This window comes from Sander vitreus, chromosome 15, assembly GCF_031162955.1.
Source record: "Sander vitreus isolate 19-12246 chromosome 15, sanVit1, whole genome shotgun sequence".
NCBI classification, from domain to species: Eukaryota; Metazoa; Chordata; class Actinopteri; order Perciformes; family Percidae; genus Sander; species Sander vitreus.
In genome coordinates, this window is record NC_135869.1 from 11,954,872 (window position 1) to 11,971,335 (window position 16,464).

Below are 16,464 nucleotides of genomic sequence, written 5' to 3' on the forward strand. Positions count from 1 at the left end.
TTTTTAACACACAAATGCTGTCTTGTGTAACTCTTCCCTCCTCTTTCCCTGCCCATTTCTCTCCCTCTCCTTGCATCTCTCTCTCCCACACACACACACACACACACACACACACACACACACACACACACCTCTTCATCCTCTACAGCCCACCAGAAGCTGTGAATGGTAGACAGCTCTTCGTATTTTGCTCTGCTGGCAGAGTTAGTGGAGACTGAGCAGAGCGCACAGCTACAGTCACCTATCTTTTGATGTCGTGTAAATACCTAGAATAATTTGATATTGATATATATATATATATATATATATATATTATTATTATTATTATTATTATTATTAACGGATAATATAAGTGCTTTAAAAATAACTGAAATACGTGATTTGTTTTTGTTTTATTCCTAGGATTTACACGCGCTAAGTGGCCATGGCGCATTTTACGCACTGCAGGTAACCAGTGATTTTGAGGCTCAAACAACCCAAAACATGGATTAAACAGCAAGTCGTTTTCCTTTTACTTCAGGAGAGCTCAAATGGCGGCACTTCGTAGAAAATTTGGCGAAGACTACCAGGTAGTGAACACAAATCGGGCAGCCACTTTTTCTGCTCCGGTTAAGAAGAAACGCCAGCGCTTTGTGGACAAAAACGGTCGCTGCAACGTGCAGCACGGAAACCTCGGTGGAGAGACCAGCAGGTACTTCTCTGACCTCTTCACCACTTTGGTAGACCTAAAGTGGCGATGGAACATGCTCATCTTCATCCTAACGTACACGATCGCTTGGCTGGTCATGGCATCTATGTGGTGGATCATCGCTTATATCAGAGGAGACCTAAATCACGGCCACGACGCGTCCTACACCCCCTGTGTGGCCAATGTGTACAACTTCCCTTCAGCTTTTCTGTTTTTCATCGAGACTGAAGCCACGATCGGTTATGGCTACCGGTACATTACAGAGAAGTGCCCGGAGGGCATCATCCTCTTCTTGTTTCAGTCGCTGATGGGCTCCATAGTGGACGCTTTTCTCATCGGCTGCATGTTCATAAAAATGTCCCAACCGAAGAAACGCGCAGAGACGCTCATGTTCAGTCAGGACGCAGTGATTTCCCAGCGAGACGGCAAACTGTGCCTCATGTTCCGTGTGGGCAACCTGCGGAACAGCCACATGGTGTCCGCTCAGATCAGGTGCAAACTCATAAAGGTAAGCTCAACACCAGATCCTCTCTGATGATACTAACTCCCTGAAAATTAACCCAAGTGTAGGAACTGATGTAAATAAATCACACCTTCTTTCACCAATAAAGCAATATCAATTGCACCGAGTTAAATGAAAATAAACATTCAGTATAATTAACTTTTATAACTTATAAGACGCCCTGCTGAATTGGATAGCACCGTTTTCTCTCCACAGTGTGGAACACTTCAACCAAAGTATTGCATATTGTAGTATATGGAAATAGTAGAAGCTCAGGGAAAGTAAAAAAACTAACAGCCTTTTTTTTTGCACAATGCTGTACTCTTAATTCCCTTGACTTTCATTTCATCTGAGCCCAGAGGGAAAACAAATAGTTGCATATTGCAGGTTTACATTTTTTTTTCATTCAAAGCTTAATTGTAAGCAGGTCCCACTACACAATGTACGCCTTGTTAAACAAAACAGTCTGGTAGCATTACCATAATCCTTGAGCTGCAGGATGGTGAGGCTGAGTGGCAGCCAGGTGCATCTGAAACCACTGAGATAAGAACAGTAAAGGCTGTCGGTCTTTGTTGTAAGCGCTGCAGTGTGGATGGTTGACACTGCGTCCAGCATCAGTGGTGACATCTGGTCAGATATGTGTGTATCAGTAAGTGGATGTGATAGAGTGATGGCCCCATGGGGAAGAAAATGATGCTCAGTGTATCAGCAGTGAGAGGGAGCTTCACACACTACCACAGATTGCTGGAGTCAGTAAAACAGCACTCCTGGGAAAGACCATGCAGGCATAAAAAGTATTTATGGCATCCATAAAGAAATGCATTATTTTCTTTCTTCTCTTTAGGTTTTCTTTTTTTTTTTTTTTCAACAAAAAAGGACAGCTGTTGGGCAGTCTAATGATGCAGGCAGGGAGGGAGGCAAGGCAGACTGAGCTATTCCACAGTTATAAGCATTGAGGAGGAAGTGAACAGCCCATAGGCATAAAGTACAATCACACATGTCAACGTCAACTTCCCTCATCTCTCCTGTGTGTGTAGGCTCTCGGCATCGCAATCATCTCTCATCTGTGCAACAAACCAGCACACTGGAACTCATACTAATTGGATTGTATGTGATTTTTTTTTAAACAATGGCACGCAGAACTAGAAGAAAAAAAATCAGGATTTGTGTTATTTTAAAAAAAGAAAAGAAAAAACGTTATTAATAATAATAATAATAATAATAATAATAATAATAATAATGACTGAGGCTCATGGATTTTATTTTTATACTGGAGATCCTCTTTTCACCTTTCCTTCTGGACTGCAAGAAATAAAATCTGTATAAATTCCAAGACCTCTCTGCCAACCCCACATCTTTTTTACACTCCCTCTCTGTGAAATACAATAAATACAGCTGTGTGCTCCTTAGTGTTTTTTTCAGTTTTGCTCCAGGGCTTTGTGATCTAAGACTCTCTCACAAAGACAGAATTTTTGAAGCAGCTCTGTCAGAGTACAGAACACAAAAAATAAATGAGTCATGAACAAAGATGTGTTTAGGCTAAACACACCTTTAGATATTACACATCACATACAATGTTTAAAAACTCAAATAATAAAACTTAAGTAGTCACATTTTAGACTCAATGCTTTCAGTGCAGTCCCTGTATAGAAATGTTGGTGGAGCTGTTGAGCTGCAACCCTCTTCAAGTCATACCTCATCATATAATACTCAGCCATTACTGGCACAGGAAGCATTTTAACTTGTATGGAAACCGTGTGTGTTTATGTGTGTGAGAGTTTGTGAAAAAGTTTTTGTGATGATTTATATAATACATCAAGCTGCATCTTAAAAAGGGTGAATGAACAGCTCTCTGGCATAAAATCTAACCAGATGCACCCAAAATCTTCTATGGTTAAAACTAAACTATTTCTTTGACACCACCTCATCATATAAAAGCTTAAATGAATTGCAGTTCCCGGGCACAAGCACCAGAGTTCGGTTTAACCTGACCAAACCAAACCGGTTAGGTGTGAAAGCATGCTTATGCCACATCCCCACTGCATAGTACGGCAAGGCTCTAGTAAACTCGACTCCCTCTTTTTTGGTTTTCCATTTGCAAAAGTTGTGGCTAGTACCTGGTACTTATTTTGGTACCACCTGTTAGACGACGAAACCTGTTAGAATTTGAGCCAGTTGTTGGCACTGCTGTGTTTGGACACCAGAGCCCTGCTCAACGGTCGTGGACGATTACTGGGTGACAGCAAAAAGAAGGGAGACAGACCAATGGAAGCTGTCATACAAAGTCCCACCATAAGCAGTTGAAATGCAGCTTGGCAGGGCATCCATGACAGCCTCAGAGTGCATCCTGGTGGAACATCCTAGCTAAAATATACTTTAGGAGGATAGAGAGAATGAAGGAATTGACTGAAAGTGATAAAAAGTGGTGAAAGAGCTGAAAGGAGAGTCTCACAGTAAGAGAGGGGAGACATAGAAACAATGACTAATTTACTTTTTTCTTAATATTGTCATTGTGTGAGTGGTGCCTTCTATTTCAGAGACATACAAGGGAGAGAAATCCTCTCGGCTGTACAGTATACCGTATCTCCTCAGAGGATTGCGCGATGGGCTATATAAACTAGTCACTGGAATTGATTTCCATTTCTTATCTAATAAAAATATAGATGCAATTATAAAATCATGTTGTGGAGGGCTGGGGAAAGACCTTAAAGCCCAGCAGATTAGCGAGCCAGAGAACCGGAAAACCTTAAGACTCTGGACTGCTCACGCTACGCTTTATATAGGATGTTTTGCTGTAAGAGTGTGCAATGCATAATCACAATGCATAATCACAATGCATAATCACAATACACACACACACACACACACACAAGTTTTCTTTCCGAGGCATTCAAAAGAAGGCATGTGCGAGGTGGAGTGTGTGTTATTTGTAATGTCTGAGCCAGCAGACTGAAGTCAGAAATAATACATTATTATTCTTGACTAAACACTACATCTTCAGGCTCCTGACAATAATAATGTATGAGCCTCGTTACAGTAATTTCCACACCCAAGTAGAAAATCAGAGGCAGCACAGTCACAATAAAACACATTTTTGATCAAGAACATTGTGACACCATTTCTGCCACAACAGCAGTTAAAGTCACTACTGTAAGTGTCATATTGAGGATTAAAACACAGGAAGGAAACCAAACCAAAGCAAACCAGAGCATAAGATATAAAAAGAACATTCTAGGCATTTATCTCCAAACAACATCTAATACCAGTTTTATCCTGGTTTGACTGATCTGATACTTTGGTGAAGCATACACCTGTACAGACACCCAATCAGTATGACTTCACATGCATCCTCACCAGATTAACAATGAAATCTAGCAGGTTCTTACTTTTGATACACCATCTCGCTATTAGATTTTTCAGAGCAGCCCATTATCCATAGAAATTGACTTCATATTACAAGTCTGCAGCAGACGATTTATGTAATAGCTGGCTCTTTAGTGTTACCAGTTAGTGCTGCAGTGTACACTTCAGTTGCCTAACCTTAACTTTAAAATAATTGCCATGTGCACATATTACAGAAATAAATAAGTGAAATAATGTTGGCACTGAATGTTTAAAAAATGTTGTCATGCAAAATCAAAGTAAATTCTGGCGAAAAAGTGGTCTTTCCTAAACGTTTTGACCATAGTTATCAGATTTTTGAGTTCTGACTTCAGTGAGATGGAAATATGAACATTAATTGGTCAGTCAAAATTTGGATGGTCCATGATACAGAAGTTTTCCCAGCAGAAAAGAAGAAGAGATGCAGCAGAAGACTCAATTATGTGTGTGAACAGCTCATTATTGCACACATAAACCTGAGAAAAACTAGCAGACATATTTTCCTGGGTTTGCCCACAGCTAATTGTTCGTGTTATTGTGTGAAAGGATAATAACAACCAAAATATCCAGTTCAAAGTAAAAGTAACTTAGACCACACTGACCCGGTGAAATCTTTCATTTTCCTTTTGGCCCTCTATTCACTGTAAGCCGACGTTTTCACACGTGAAAAAAAGCCTTTTCAGATATGCTTTCTAGAGTGGATACATCTGCAAATGCTCGCCTCACGATTAGTGGGAAATGGTCAGCCCGGCCAGGAGCCGAGTGGCAGGAAAATGAGTGCAACTTTTTTTTCTTTTGCCGCAGTCAATACAGCCAATTTACACAGAACAGGTGTTGTCATTATGAAGTGTTTCAGTTCATTATGTCGTAAAATAGTGAATTGTAGCAGCACAGGAATTGCTGTTCACCTGGATAACAGCTTTTATGCAGTAGCTTTTATGAGTTTCAATCAAATTACTACTTTATGCGTGTTCAGTTGCCTAAACGTAAACATTTATATGATTGAGATGATTGTTAAATTGTGAGTTTGGCTGTAACAACACAGTGTAGGTGACTGTGGAGCAAAAGAGAGGACACAACAGAAGTTTAACCAGCTGTGACAGAGCAACCAGGCTGTCTTTGATGTTGACCGTAATGCACAATTTTGTTTTGTTTTTGGACCGAAAGAAGCAGGAAGAAGAGACTTAGATCATTTCTGAAAACGGCCTAAAAAAGTTAGTGTGGAAACATCATTTTTACACCTAAAGACATTTTCAGATTTAAAATATGTGAATTTAAAATACACTGTTTTCCATTACTTTTTCCTAACTATTGAACTGTTTATCCATTACTTTTAGCTAACTGAACCTCTCTGCTCGCTTGCTTATTAGTCTTCAATTACAGTTGACGCCAAAGTGATCATACAATTGAATCAACAAATCTCTAAAACAGTTTCAACAAAAACAGAAAACTAATACAACAGTCCTGCAATACAGTAAATCTAAAGAAAATTAGACACACCTAGCAAGTGTAATCTGTGACACATTTACAGTACATGTTTACACATTCACAGTTTATGCGACCACGAGAAAACCAAGCAGTCCATCCCACGTTTGTTTCACCAATTCATTTGACTCTAGATTTGATTTAACCAATTAATCTCACTCAGTCTTGGTTGGATTGGGTGAAATGTTAGATGATGGCTCAAGCCTTTCTAAATGCACTGAGCAGGCAGAAGGTATCTGGCAGCAGGGAAGTCTGTGTGATTCAGCTAGCTTGTCTGTCAACCTGATTGCCTACAAGCTCCTTCAACCCCCTCTCAGGCTACTGATTGATGAAGGCCCGGCAGAGCATGGAGTGGAGTTGGGTTGGGTAGGAAGATCATGTCACTTTAGGTCTAATAAATTCTATTCATCACCTGTCTTCATCCATTAACATCATCCACACCACGGAAATGCTACTTTTGTTAGAATGAAACAAAACCCTGATGCCTTTCTAATGATAATGAGCAGCTGACAGGTTGGTGAGTAGTCACACGTGATGTGTATATGTGTTTGTGTGCATGTAGTGTTTTTGCTGCACAATTTCCCCAAAAGCATAATTGAAAATTATTAATAAAAGTCCCAGTTTTGATACTTCAGAGCTCGGGGAGAGAAATTTGTTTATTTGTTGGAGTGTGGGATTTACATGAAAAACAAAACAGTAGACAAGCTCAGCTATCTAAGGATCTCTGTGCTGGGAGACGCGTAGGAGAGTGCCAACGGGGTCTGTGTAAGGAGCTTTGCCTGTCAACGTTTGCATACAGGCATCCATCATTTTACTCTTCAGCAACAATGACAGACAATGAAAAGCAGAATTTCCCTTAGCTAGCATGAGATAACCCACATCCACCCAAATGGTATTCAGTGGCCTGTAAGCACCTGAACAATGCCGCCCCCTGACATGAAAGTGGTTCTCCAACATAAATCCAATTGATATTCACAGGAGATAGAAATAGAATGCAAGGTTTTCTGGCAATGCAAAGCTTATTTACTCTCACACTCACAGTGTGCCTCTCGTAGGTGATAAACTGACTCTGACTGGTAGCTGCTGCTGTGCAGGTAAAGTTTGGATGAGAGAGAAGCAGTGGTGGAAGAAGTATTCAGATCCTTTACTTGAGTAAAACTACTAATACCACACCGTAAAAGTACTCTGCTACAAGTAAAAGTCCTGCATTGAAAATGTTACTTAAGTAAAAATATGTATCATCAGGAAAATGTATTAAAAGTAAAAGTACTCAATGCAGAAAAATCCTCACATTTTATAAAAACTGGAAACGATCAAAACAGTTCTGTCAGTGTCTGTCAGTGTTTAATCGTCTAATCATTTCAGCTGAACTTGTAGGCCTAGATATTGTATTGTATTATAAAAGAACAGACTCAAGTAAAAGTACCTCAAATATTTACTTAAGTACAGTACTGGCGTAAATGTACTTACCTACATTTCATCACTGGAGAGAAGGCAGAACCAGAGATGTTGTCAACCCAATTTATGAATGAAAATCTAATGCTCACCCTCTGAAACCTGACATAAATCCATATCTTTTTATCCTTGAGTCCTGCAAAACTATCTGATAAAACAGCCAGTAAGGAAATATATAAATAAATATGATGTTTGCTATCAAAATAATTTTATGATATGGGATCATAAGTATTCTAACATTGGAGCTCATTTTCTGCTCATGGCTGTGTTTTTTAACATTTTTCAAACCCCCAAAACATGAGCAAAGTAGAAGGAATAGCATCAACATAAAATACACTGCAATTGTTAGTATGGCTGGCTAACTTACCACATACAGTGGTAACCTAACGTTTACTCCTAAGGCCAATGAGCACATTAACCAGAAGGGCAGTCGGAGAGGGCATGCCCTACCTCACAATGTCAACGCAGTGTGAATTTTCCCAATTGGGAACTCATTTTTCCAATTATTCTGACACCCCATGATTGCAGCACAGACGCCCTATCTTGCAATGTTAACGAAAGTGATATGTGATTCGGATCAGCTCCAAAATGTAATGGTTCTTCCTTGGCCCATACTATACCCTTCCACTAAGTTTCATGAAAATTGGGCCAGTAGTTTTTCTGTAATCCTGCTGACAAACAAACAGACAAACAAACCGAAAACATAACCTTCTTGGTGGAAGTAAAGTTTGTGGGTTTATAGTTTATGCTAAAAAAAGTCCTGTTCACAACGTGCACATCCATTGTGATGTAACATTATCTCCCCACTGTGTAGAATCCGGTCCTGTATGCTAACAGAGTTTAGGGTTATGGTATGGTCTGTCCTGCTCTTTATTGGATTCAGAAATGTTAACACTCCAGCCAACGCTACCCAGGATAGCTCCTTATCCAAAAAGACTTGTCTCTTTTAACGTTAAAAGTGAAACCTACTGTTCATAAGTAAGAACAAGTATGTAAGCTAGTGGAGTAGTTAAGGTTAGGATAGCCGATTGGTCAGGGGATAGGACCTGAACAAATCGAGTTCCAGGTCTTGCCTAGAACTACAGTTGGATCCATAATAACCCATCATCAACTGGTGAGGATGCATACTTTTTGGCTAGGGCCTGTTAGCTTTAGCCTCTTTTTGTTAGCATGATATCACGTAGGCCTACAGTACTGTATGTAGCCTTCAAAGTGCATATTTAGGACCCTCTTACAAGATTCTCATTACAAAATGAGTCAGCTGGAAACATTTGAAATAAAGCAAGAGCCAACCAACTCATAGAGCTAACGTTAGCTACATCTAATAAAATCTGGCATAGCAACTGTAACTATGGGGGGCATGGCAGACTTTATAGGGACAGTAATACCAGATTAATGTAATGTAAGTTACAGTGTGTTGAAATCAAAGATGTTCTTTTTTATTTTCTATTTCATTATCACCCCATGTGGGCCTGAACAAACAGATCTAGATGACATTGACTGAAAGAGGAAACTGCCTTTGTGGAAACGTATGTAATTATTTTTAAGGATTAACAAGAACAAAAGCTCCAAAAATGGAAGATATGGTTGTGGAAAAAGGGGGTGGGATTGTGTGTCTGTCTGTCTGTGTAGGAGATGATTATGAAGCTGTGTGATGCATGGAGGAATAATGTGTGCGTGGGTGGGTGGTGCCTAATTATTTGCTGATGTGAAATAAAAGGAGAAAAGGGGAAAAGTGACTAAAACTTAGCTTTTGCTATTAAATTCTTTATTAGAAAATAAACTTGACACTGATTTTGTTATTTTAATGTTAATTGTTGACTTAAAAAGAAAGTTTCCCAAGTAGGCCTATGCAGAATTTGTGTAATGCTATTTTAAGTAGAAAAGAAAGATACTGTATGTATGTAAAATCACAGAATGAAGTGTTTCTTCTCACCCTTACCACAATGGAAATCTACCTTGCTCCTCATTATTTTATAATGTGGTGATTTGCAAAGATAATCTTGACCTTTGAAGGTCAGATTTCAAGTGTGAGGGAGTGTGCAGGAATGGGTGACACAGACTTCTACGTATGGGAAGCAAACAAGAAGAGAAAAGGTGAACAGATTGATTAGACAGAATAAGACAGGATAGTAGAAAATACATCCAGGACCTTGGTGCTGAGCTCCAACGTCATCTGGGCAATTAAATGCTTCCGCACCAGTTAACTGTGGGCAAGTCCTGTCCAAACACGGCTGTCTCAAACGTCCGCCTGCAAGTCTAAAATCTACGTAAAGCGCCAAGCAAGCGTAAAGCGTCTGTGGCCACTGCAAACAAGGCACCAATGGACATTTGAGATAGACGGGGAGAGAAAACATCTGCCATCACCTTTTTAGGAGGTTGATATACATGTATTTTTACAGAATCACCCCATCACACCTTTAGACTGAAAGTTGAGGTGCTTGTTCTACTTGTACTCCTGTAGTTCCCTTTTCTGCTACCTTAGACTTTCAAACCATTGCATATAAAGTCTAATGCACTGTTACATATATCCAGTGGCTTGTGACTCCTTACAAAAACAAAGCAGTCTAGTTGGGACGTTACATTTCAGATGTCTATGAGTTATCAGTTCCACCAGACATCTAAACGTCTCATATGGTTTCATTTAAGTAACAGTTAGAGGCCCAAAGAGGTGAAATTATCTAATATTTCACAAGAAAGCGACTCTTAGAGAAAAATCCAATAAACAACCCATTTGGGTATCAGAACATTGTTTTTTCTTCATTCCTCCCTGATTAATTATCTTGTGATCCCTCTGATTTATCTTATCTCAGATTTATTTATAGGTTGGGGGTATATAAAGCAGTTAGAACTGGCTCCACCTCAACAAACTACAACAGTAAAATGCTGATTTTAAATTGATGCATCAGTATTAACCATCTAATAATGTCATATATGATGTAAGTCACATTTTTCTGCAGAAAGAGTACTTATCCTTTTGATACACTAATACATTTAAATGCAGGACATGTAATGTACTTGTAAAGACATGTTTTTACATTGTGCCATATTTTGACTCAAGAATCTTCCTTACTCTGCTTTGTGATGACATGCATCTTTTCTATCTTTATTTCACTTTCTTGTCTCTCTCGCTCTCTCTCTCGCTCTCTCTCTTGCTCGCTCTCTCTCTCGTCTTTCTCTCTCTCTCTCTCGTCTTTCAGTCCCGTCAGACACCCGAGGGTGAGTTCCTGCCTCTTGACCAATGTGAACTGGATGTTGGTTTTGGGACGGGTGCAGACCAGCTCTTCCTGGTGTCTCCGCTCACCATTTGCCACGAAATCAATACCAAGAGCCCCTTTTTCGACTTATCCCAGCGCTCCCTCATGAACGAAGAGTTTGAGATTGTCGTTATCCTTGAGGGCATTGTGGAGACCACCGGTGAGGGATTCTTCCTGAATTAAACTCCTTTTCCCATCACTTCTTTCACCTCTTTCCTTTTATGCTTCTATCCCATTCTCATTTCTTACCTTCTTCACTCTCAATCTAAATGTAAATTCCTATATTAATATGAATACACATAAACATTCCTGTCTAATAGATATTCATAATGTAACTCTGGGAAATCTCATTTCCCCTCCTAAGTTTTGCATATTTGGACGCGGAACCTGAGCAAAAAAAGTGAGAATGACAACAACATATAAGACACCCTGATTGAATTATGAGGGATATTTTATTACTGCAGGTTTATGTACACCCTATGCATAATAAAAGCCTGTGGTCATAGATGAGTGTCCCTTTGATGAATGACCCGGGTTTTAGTCGAAGTTCCACTCACACATTTTTCAGATGACAGCTGAGAGCAGAGGTAATTCTGAGCCTGTGAGACATTGTTATACAGCCGCTGCTGTAAACTACAGGCAGCCATGCTGGAGTACTCTCACTGTTCTCTCTGTTGCATATATAACAAAATGATTCTTCCCTCAAGTCCAATACGAATAAATCCTAAAAAATCTCCCTATTTTCATTTTAGCGCTGCTTCTATCCATCCTCCATAACCCTCACTTTGCCGCTGCTGTAGAAGAAACCACAGATCAGAATAGGCTTAGAGCAGGAGGGATCAGCAGGGAAGCGTAGAGGCATGCATGCAACGCAGTCTGTGCTCCGTTTATAAAACCATTAATCAGGGTGCATCCAGAAGTTTAGAGTTGCAGTGCTGTGGTACTCAGAGCTGAGGAGTAAAGGAGGGAAGACCCTGGCAGTGCCACCTCCAGTGGACCACGATATCCCATCATCCTCACAATGAGTATGTTTACATGCACACCAATATTCCACTATTATTCAGAATATGACAATATTCCGAATTTGATACAGGTCATGTAAACAGCATTTTCCGGTTGGATATTCCGAATAAGGCCTTTTTCCGAATATAGCATTTTACGATTGAGACATGTGGGATATTCCGGTATTATTCGGGTTTTAAAGGCATTCTTTGGACATGTATACAGCGCATTTGGAATATGCGTCTCAATCTGGGTTTTTACCGCAGTTTATGGCCTCGTGCCTGTTTATGGCTTATGGTCAGCTCTGTGCGTTGCTATGGTTGCTGTATACAAACCAACCAGCCAACAGTTTGCGAGGCTGCAGACCCGATAAAAAGGAGAAACACAGTTACAGTTTTCAGAATAAGGGCAAAACCCGGAATATGATGTGCATTTAAAGCTGAAGAGAATGACTGGATAGATAGAAAGTAATCTCTATAGAACATATAATCTCCATGTTACTGCATTTATTTTTTTTACGCTGAGTGACTTAATACTGTCACAAAACTAGGCTAAACATCATCACTGTATTGACTTGAAACATTTCTTTGTTGAGAAAGAAATGACAAAAATGAAGCCATCATCTAATCAATCTAGTCCTGGTAATTGAGAATGTCTTGAAATCAATGAGTGTGTTTACATAGACATTCAGGTTATGATAATCTTTTCTGGATATGATGTTGACATAAGCACAGAGAAATTGGGTTATTCATATCCCTGTATACATAATAAATACTAGTATCCCGGTTACTGGTTGCTGCAGACTATATGCACACGTGCCTGTGATGTTTACAAAACAAACCAACCCACACTGTACATTTACAGTAGAAAGGAGCCTACCTGGTCCGAATACCTGAATATCATTTAAACCCTAAAACCACAGCAGAACAGAAAGCATACCATACTACAAACCTTTGTAAACTATTTAGTATAGGGTACTTAAGATGGTTTGATGTAGGTCCCTTTACTCCTTTTTGCTCTGGAATATGGATTCCATCTGTAGGTTACACTTTCATTAATATGCAGATGACACACACCTCTCTGCAAGTGTATGTTTATTTAGATTCTTGCTAAGTAACAGTGGCCAGATTCAAATGGAGTCGAAGCATCACAATGTGCTATGTAAACAGTGCCAGTGAAGGCTACTGCCAGGAATTTTACATAAAGTCGTCTTCAGGGACGCCCTTCTCACTGTCTGCCAAGTGTTTGCATAGTTGTGATGAGGGCTTTTATTTTTATGCAAGATGCAGTCAACATTAACCAGCTAGTTGAATACCCATAGGACACCTGAAAGATGAAACAAAACTGGCATGCCCATCAGGCTTTAAACCCACAAGCTTTCACTCACCGCATCGGTATTACTGCTGTTTTATGTATCCACCGTCTTCAGAAATACAGTCATTCTCCTGGTAAGAACAGAGAATACAGCTGTACATTATCGTGGACTCACCCTTGTGATTAAAGCCAAGCCTCTAGGCTAATTAGGAAATTAAAATAACCTTTGTGTAAATGTAGAACTGACTTTCCTGTGGATGAAGATGAGTAGTGAGCCTGGAATAGCATAAGGCTATGACATAACACTGCACATATCATCCCTCAGAGGGACAGGCTTGACTCCTACAACAGCTAACTGTGGTGTTTAAAAGAAAAGCTCAGGTGGAAGCTGAGCCACTGAACCAGAACAAATATGTACTAGGTGCTTACTGATTGCGAATGACCAAACATCCAAATGTCAAGAGAATTATTTTACAAAAGGTCAAATGGAATAAAAGTTTAAGATGTTTGCGAGCTGTTATAGTGTACTGAGTGGTCACACAGTCACTAACATTTCTATAAATCCTTATATTATTAATATTATAGACAAATAATAAACAACTGCCGAAAGAGCATGATATCAGTTTGTCAAGAGATGATTGTCTGTGAACTGAGATTCAGGCCAGTACAATTCACTATGAACAAGTTACAATAAAGACCTGTACTGACAGGACCCATGGCTCTTGACATTGATGTATTGATGTGTGAACGGGGACTGCTTATTGGGTTGATCAGATTTAACCTGGCAATTATCATGACCAACACAGGCCACACTCATAACAAGCACCTCACCTTACACCCATGTTAACAGTACACAACAATGGGAATCACTCACCATTGCATGGAAACAAATAGCACTGCAATGACCTTCAGGAAAGAATATTTGAAGACAGATAAATGTCACATTAAGATGTCCTTTATCTCATATCATATGATAGTTATTCCATTTCAGTACATTAGAGGTGACATGCTTAGAATATGGAAATAGATAAAGTAGTAATTTTAGTTGGTAGTAATACCCATTTATCTGCTTCCAACAACCATTTGGGTAAGAATTCTTCCCAGTGGATTTACTGTATTCAACCTCCAGTATGTGACTACATCAGACTAGGTGGTAGATTGCACAGGAAGGAGCATGAAGCAGTGCTTCCATTAACAATAAATAAGAGCGGAGTGGAAAAAGAGGTAATGGGAGGGAATACTGCCCAGTCACATTCCTCCTTATTAGTCAACAATTGTTTTGTTGGAGTCAAACCCCATTTATTTATGTATTATCACTACCCTGTCACTCTCCTGTAGGTATGACATGCCAGGCACGAACGTCTTATACAGAGGATGAGGTTTTATGGGGCCATCGCTTCCTGCCAGTGATGTCCCTGGAGGAGGGCTTTTTCAGGGTAGACTACTCTCAGTTCCACAGCACGTTCGAGGTACCGACACCACCGTACAGCGTCAAAGAGCATGAAGAGAAGAATTCACTTCCCTCGCCTCTATCCACTCCCACCCCCACACTGACTGAGAGCTATGGTGCCCGACGTGACCGGGTGTTTTCCGTGGATTGCATCAACATATCAGAGGAAAGGAGGGGAGGGACTGGGGGTCGCCTGCCGAGCAAGCTGCAGAGGATGAGTTCATCCGGGAAGGAGGACCTGCAGAGGAAAGTGCTGCTGCTCAGCTCCCAGCACTCAGAGAAGGCCTGCAGCACAGGAGACCTGCCACTGAAGCTTCAACGCCTCAGCTCCTCGCCGGGGCCCGAGGCGGAGAACCGGCTGCAACTCAAATCCCTCAAGGTGGGGTTTGAACCCATGACCCAGTCTACTGGAGACCTGTACCAGCACAGCCCAATGCCCAAACTGTCCCCTTCTCCGGTCCCCATGCACAGCCCACTGCTCTCAGCCAGAGGGAGACCAGAGGACAACCTGCCAGCAAAGCTACGGAAGATGAACGCTGACCGCTGAAACCCAGACAGCCCCATAACAACAAACTTCCACAGACCTCTGACCACAGGTAGACCGGAGGACACGCGCATGGAAACAAATTCAGAGATGTACCTCTGGAAGCTTTGATAGGAAAAAGGCAGATGTTTCACTGACAATTTATTGATATGTTTTTTTTCTTGAGACACAACCTTTACTGAAATTACTGTGGTATTTGTGTTTCATAGCAGAGGCATTCATGCAGGCTTTTGTACACACGAAACAAGAACAAAAACACAAATTTCATGCTTAATGTAAAATTGATAATTCTGCAAGAGTTATGCATATATACACTAAATCCATGTATGCACCACTACACTTAGTAGTCAATCTTAGTTTTATCTAAATATGTTAGTTAGTTAGTTAGTTATGTTTTATTTCTGTGTCATGCCAAACATTTTGGCCCATCCCACATGGGATTACAAGACACCACAAATTTACTTATTTAACAAACATCTTCCTGTCACATATACAAATCATTCGGAGAAATACATGAATACAAATATATACATATATACACGTACACACATACACATACACACACACACACCACATTCTCATCTACAATTCATCTCAATAAAGAGCTTTTTTCCTCTTCTCCCAAGCTTTATCTAGATAATTGGCTAATTTATATGTTTCATATGTGAACAGCCATCTCAGTCTTTGAGCATCATCCATATTTACCAAGTCAATCTCAGCTTTTATCCTACGAAACAAAAAAAATCACGCTGTTCACAATAAAAAGGACAATAGAAAACAAAATGGAATTCATTTTCTATATCATTCAAACAACACATGGGACAGATCCGTTTTTCCTCTTCTACATTAACATATCGTCCTGTTTCAATAGTTAAAGGCAAAACACCAGATCTCACTTGAGCACATAAAAGATCTTTGCCTTTTTGACAAATCTCGATAAAGATGAATAATATAAAGATGATAATAAATGCTGTTTCTCTTCCTTGTGTTTTTATTGTTGTCACACCAAAGTTGAGTTGTTACAGTTTTGCCAGATGTCAATAATGGCAAGCAACACTTTTCTCAGTGGATAAAGTGCATATACCATAAGAGAGAGAGAGAGAGAGAGAGAAAGAGAGGATAATGTGCTACGCTACTGCTGAGAGAGAAATATGAAGTGTTTTTATTGGAGAATGGAGGCTGATTATAAATAACCCATTGTTCCAGACGAGAGTAATGTGGTCACTGAGGCATCATGTCTGACCAACACACAATGGATGGAAACAATGGACAATACCACAATATTTGCTTAGTATCCATTTATCCAGGTATGTAAATACAGATTTTATTTAAAGTCATATTTGGTCAACAGTGGAAATGTCTATCAAACAGCACAATATCCTGTTC

At 39.9% G+C, this 16,464-nt stretch overlaps 1 protein-coding gene across 1 annotated transcript; it reads left to right on the forward strand.

Annotated features, from left to right (window-relative positions):
* The first annotated feature begins 404 nt into the window (after window positions 1–404).
* On the forward strand, window positions 405–15,998 carry LOC144529911 (G protein-activated inward rectifier potassium channel 1-like). The gene is made up of 3 exons (XM_078269273.1): window positions 405–1,196; window positions 10,712–10,928; window positions 14,423–15,998. Exons 1-3 carry the CDS (start codon window positions 531–533, stop codon window positions 15,079–15,081), a joined length of 1,542 nt encoding a protein of 513 aa, XP_078125399.1. The 5' UTR covers window positions 405–530; the 3' UTR covers window positions 15,082–15,998.
* Window positions 15,999–16,464: the final 466 nt, after the last annotated feature.

Bases quoted from the DNA above. Each gene is read 5' to 3' on its own strand.
- LOC144529911 (XM_078269273.1), top strand. From the start codon at position 531: ATGGCGGCACTTCGTAGAAAATTTGGCGAAGACTACCAGGTAGTGAAC. The intron at 1,197-10,711 runs GTAAGCTCAACA...CTCGTCTTTCAG, and splicing joins TCAGGTGCAAACTCATAAAG to TCCCGTCAGACACCCGAGGG. The intron at 10,929-14,422 runs GTGAGGGATTCT...ACTCTCCTGTAG, and splicing joins GGGCATTGTGGAGACCACCG to GTATGACATGCCAGGCACGA.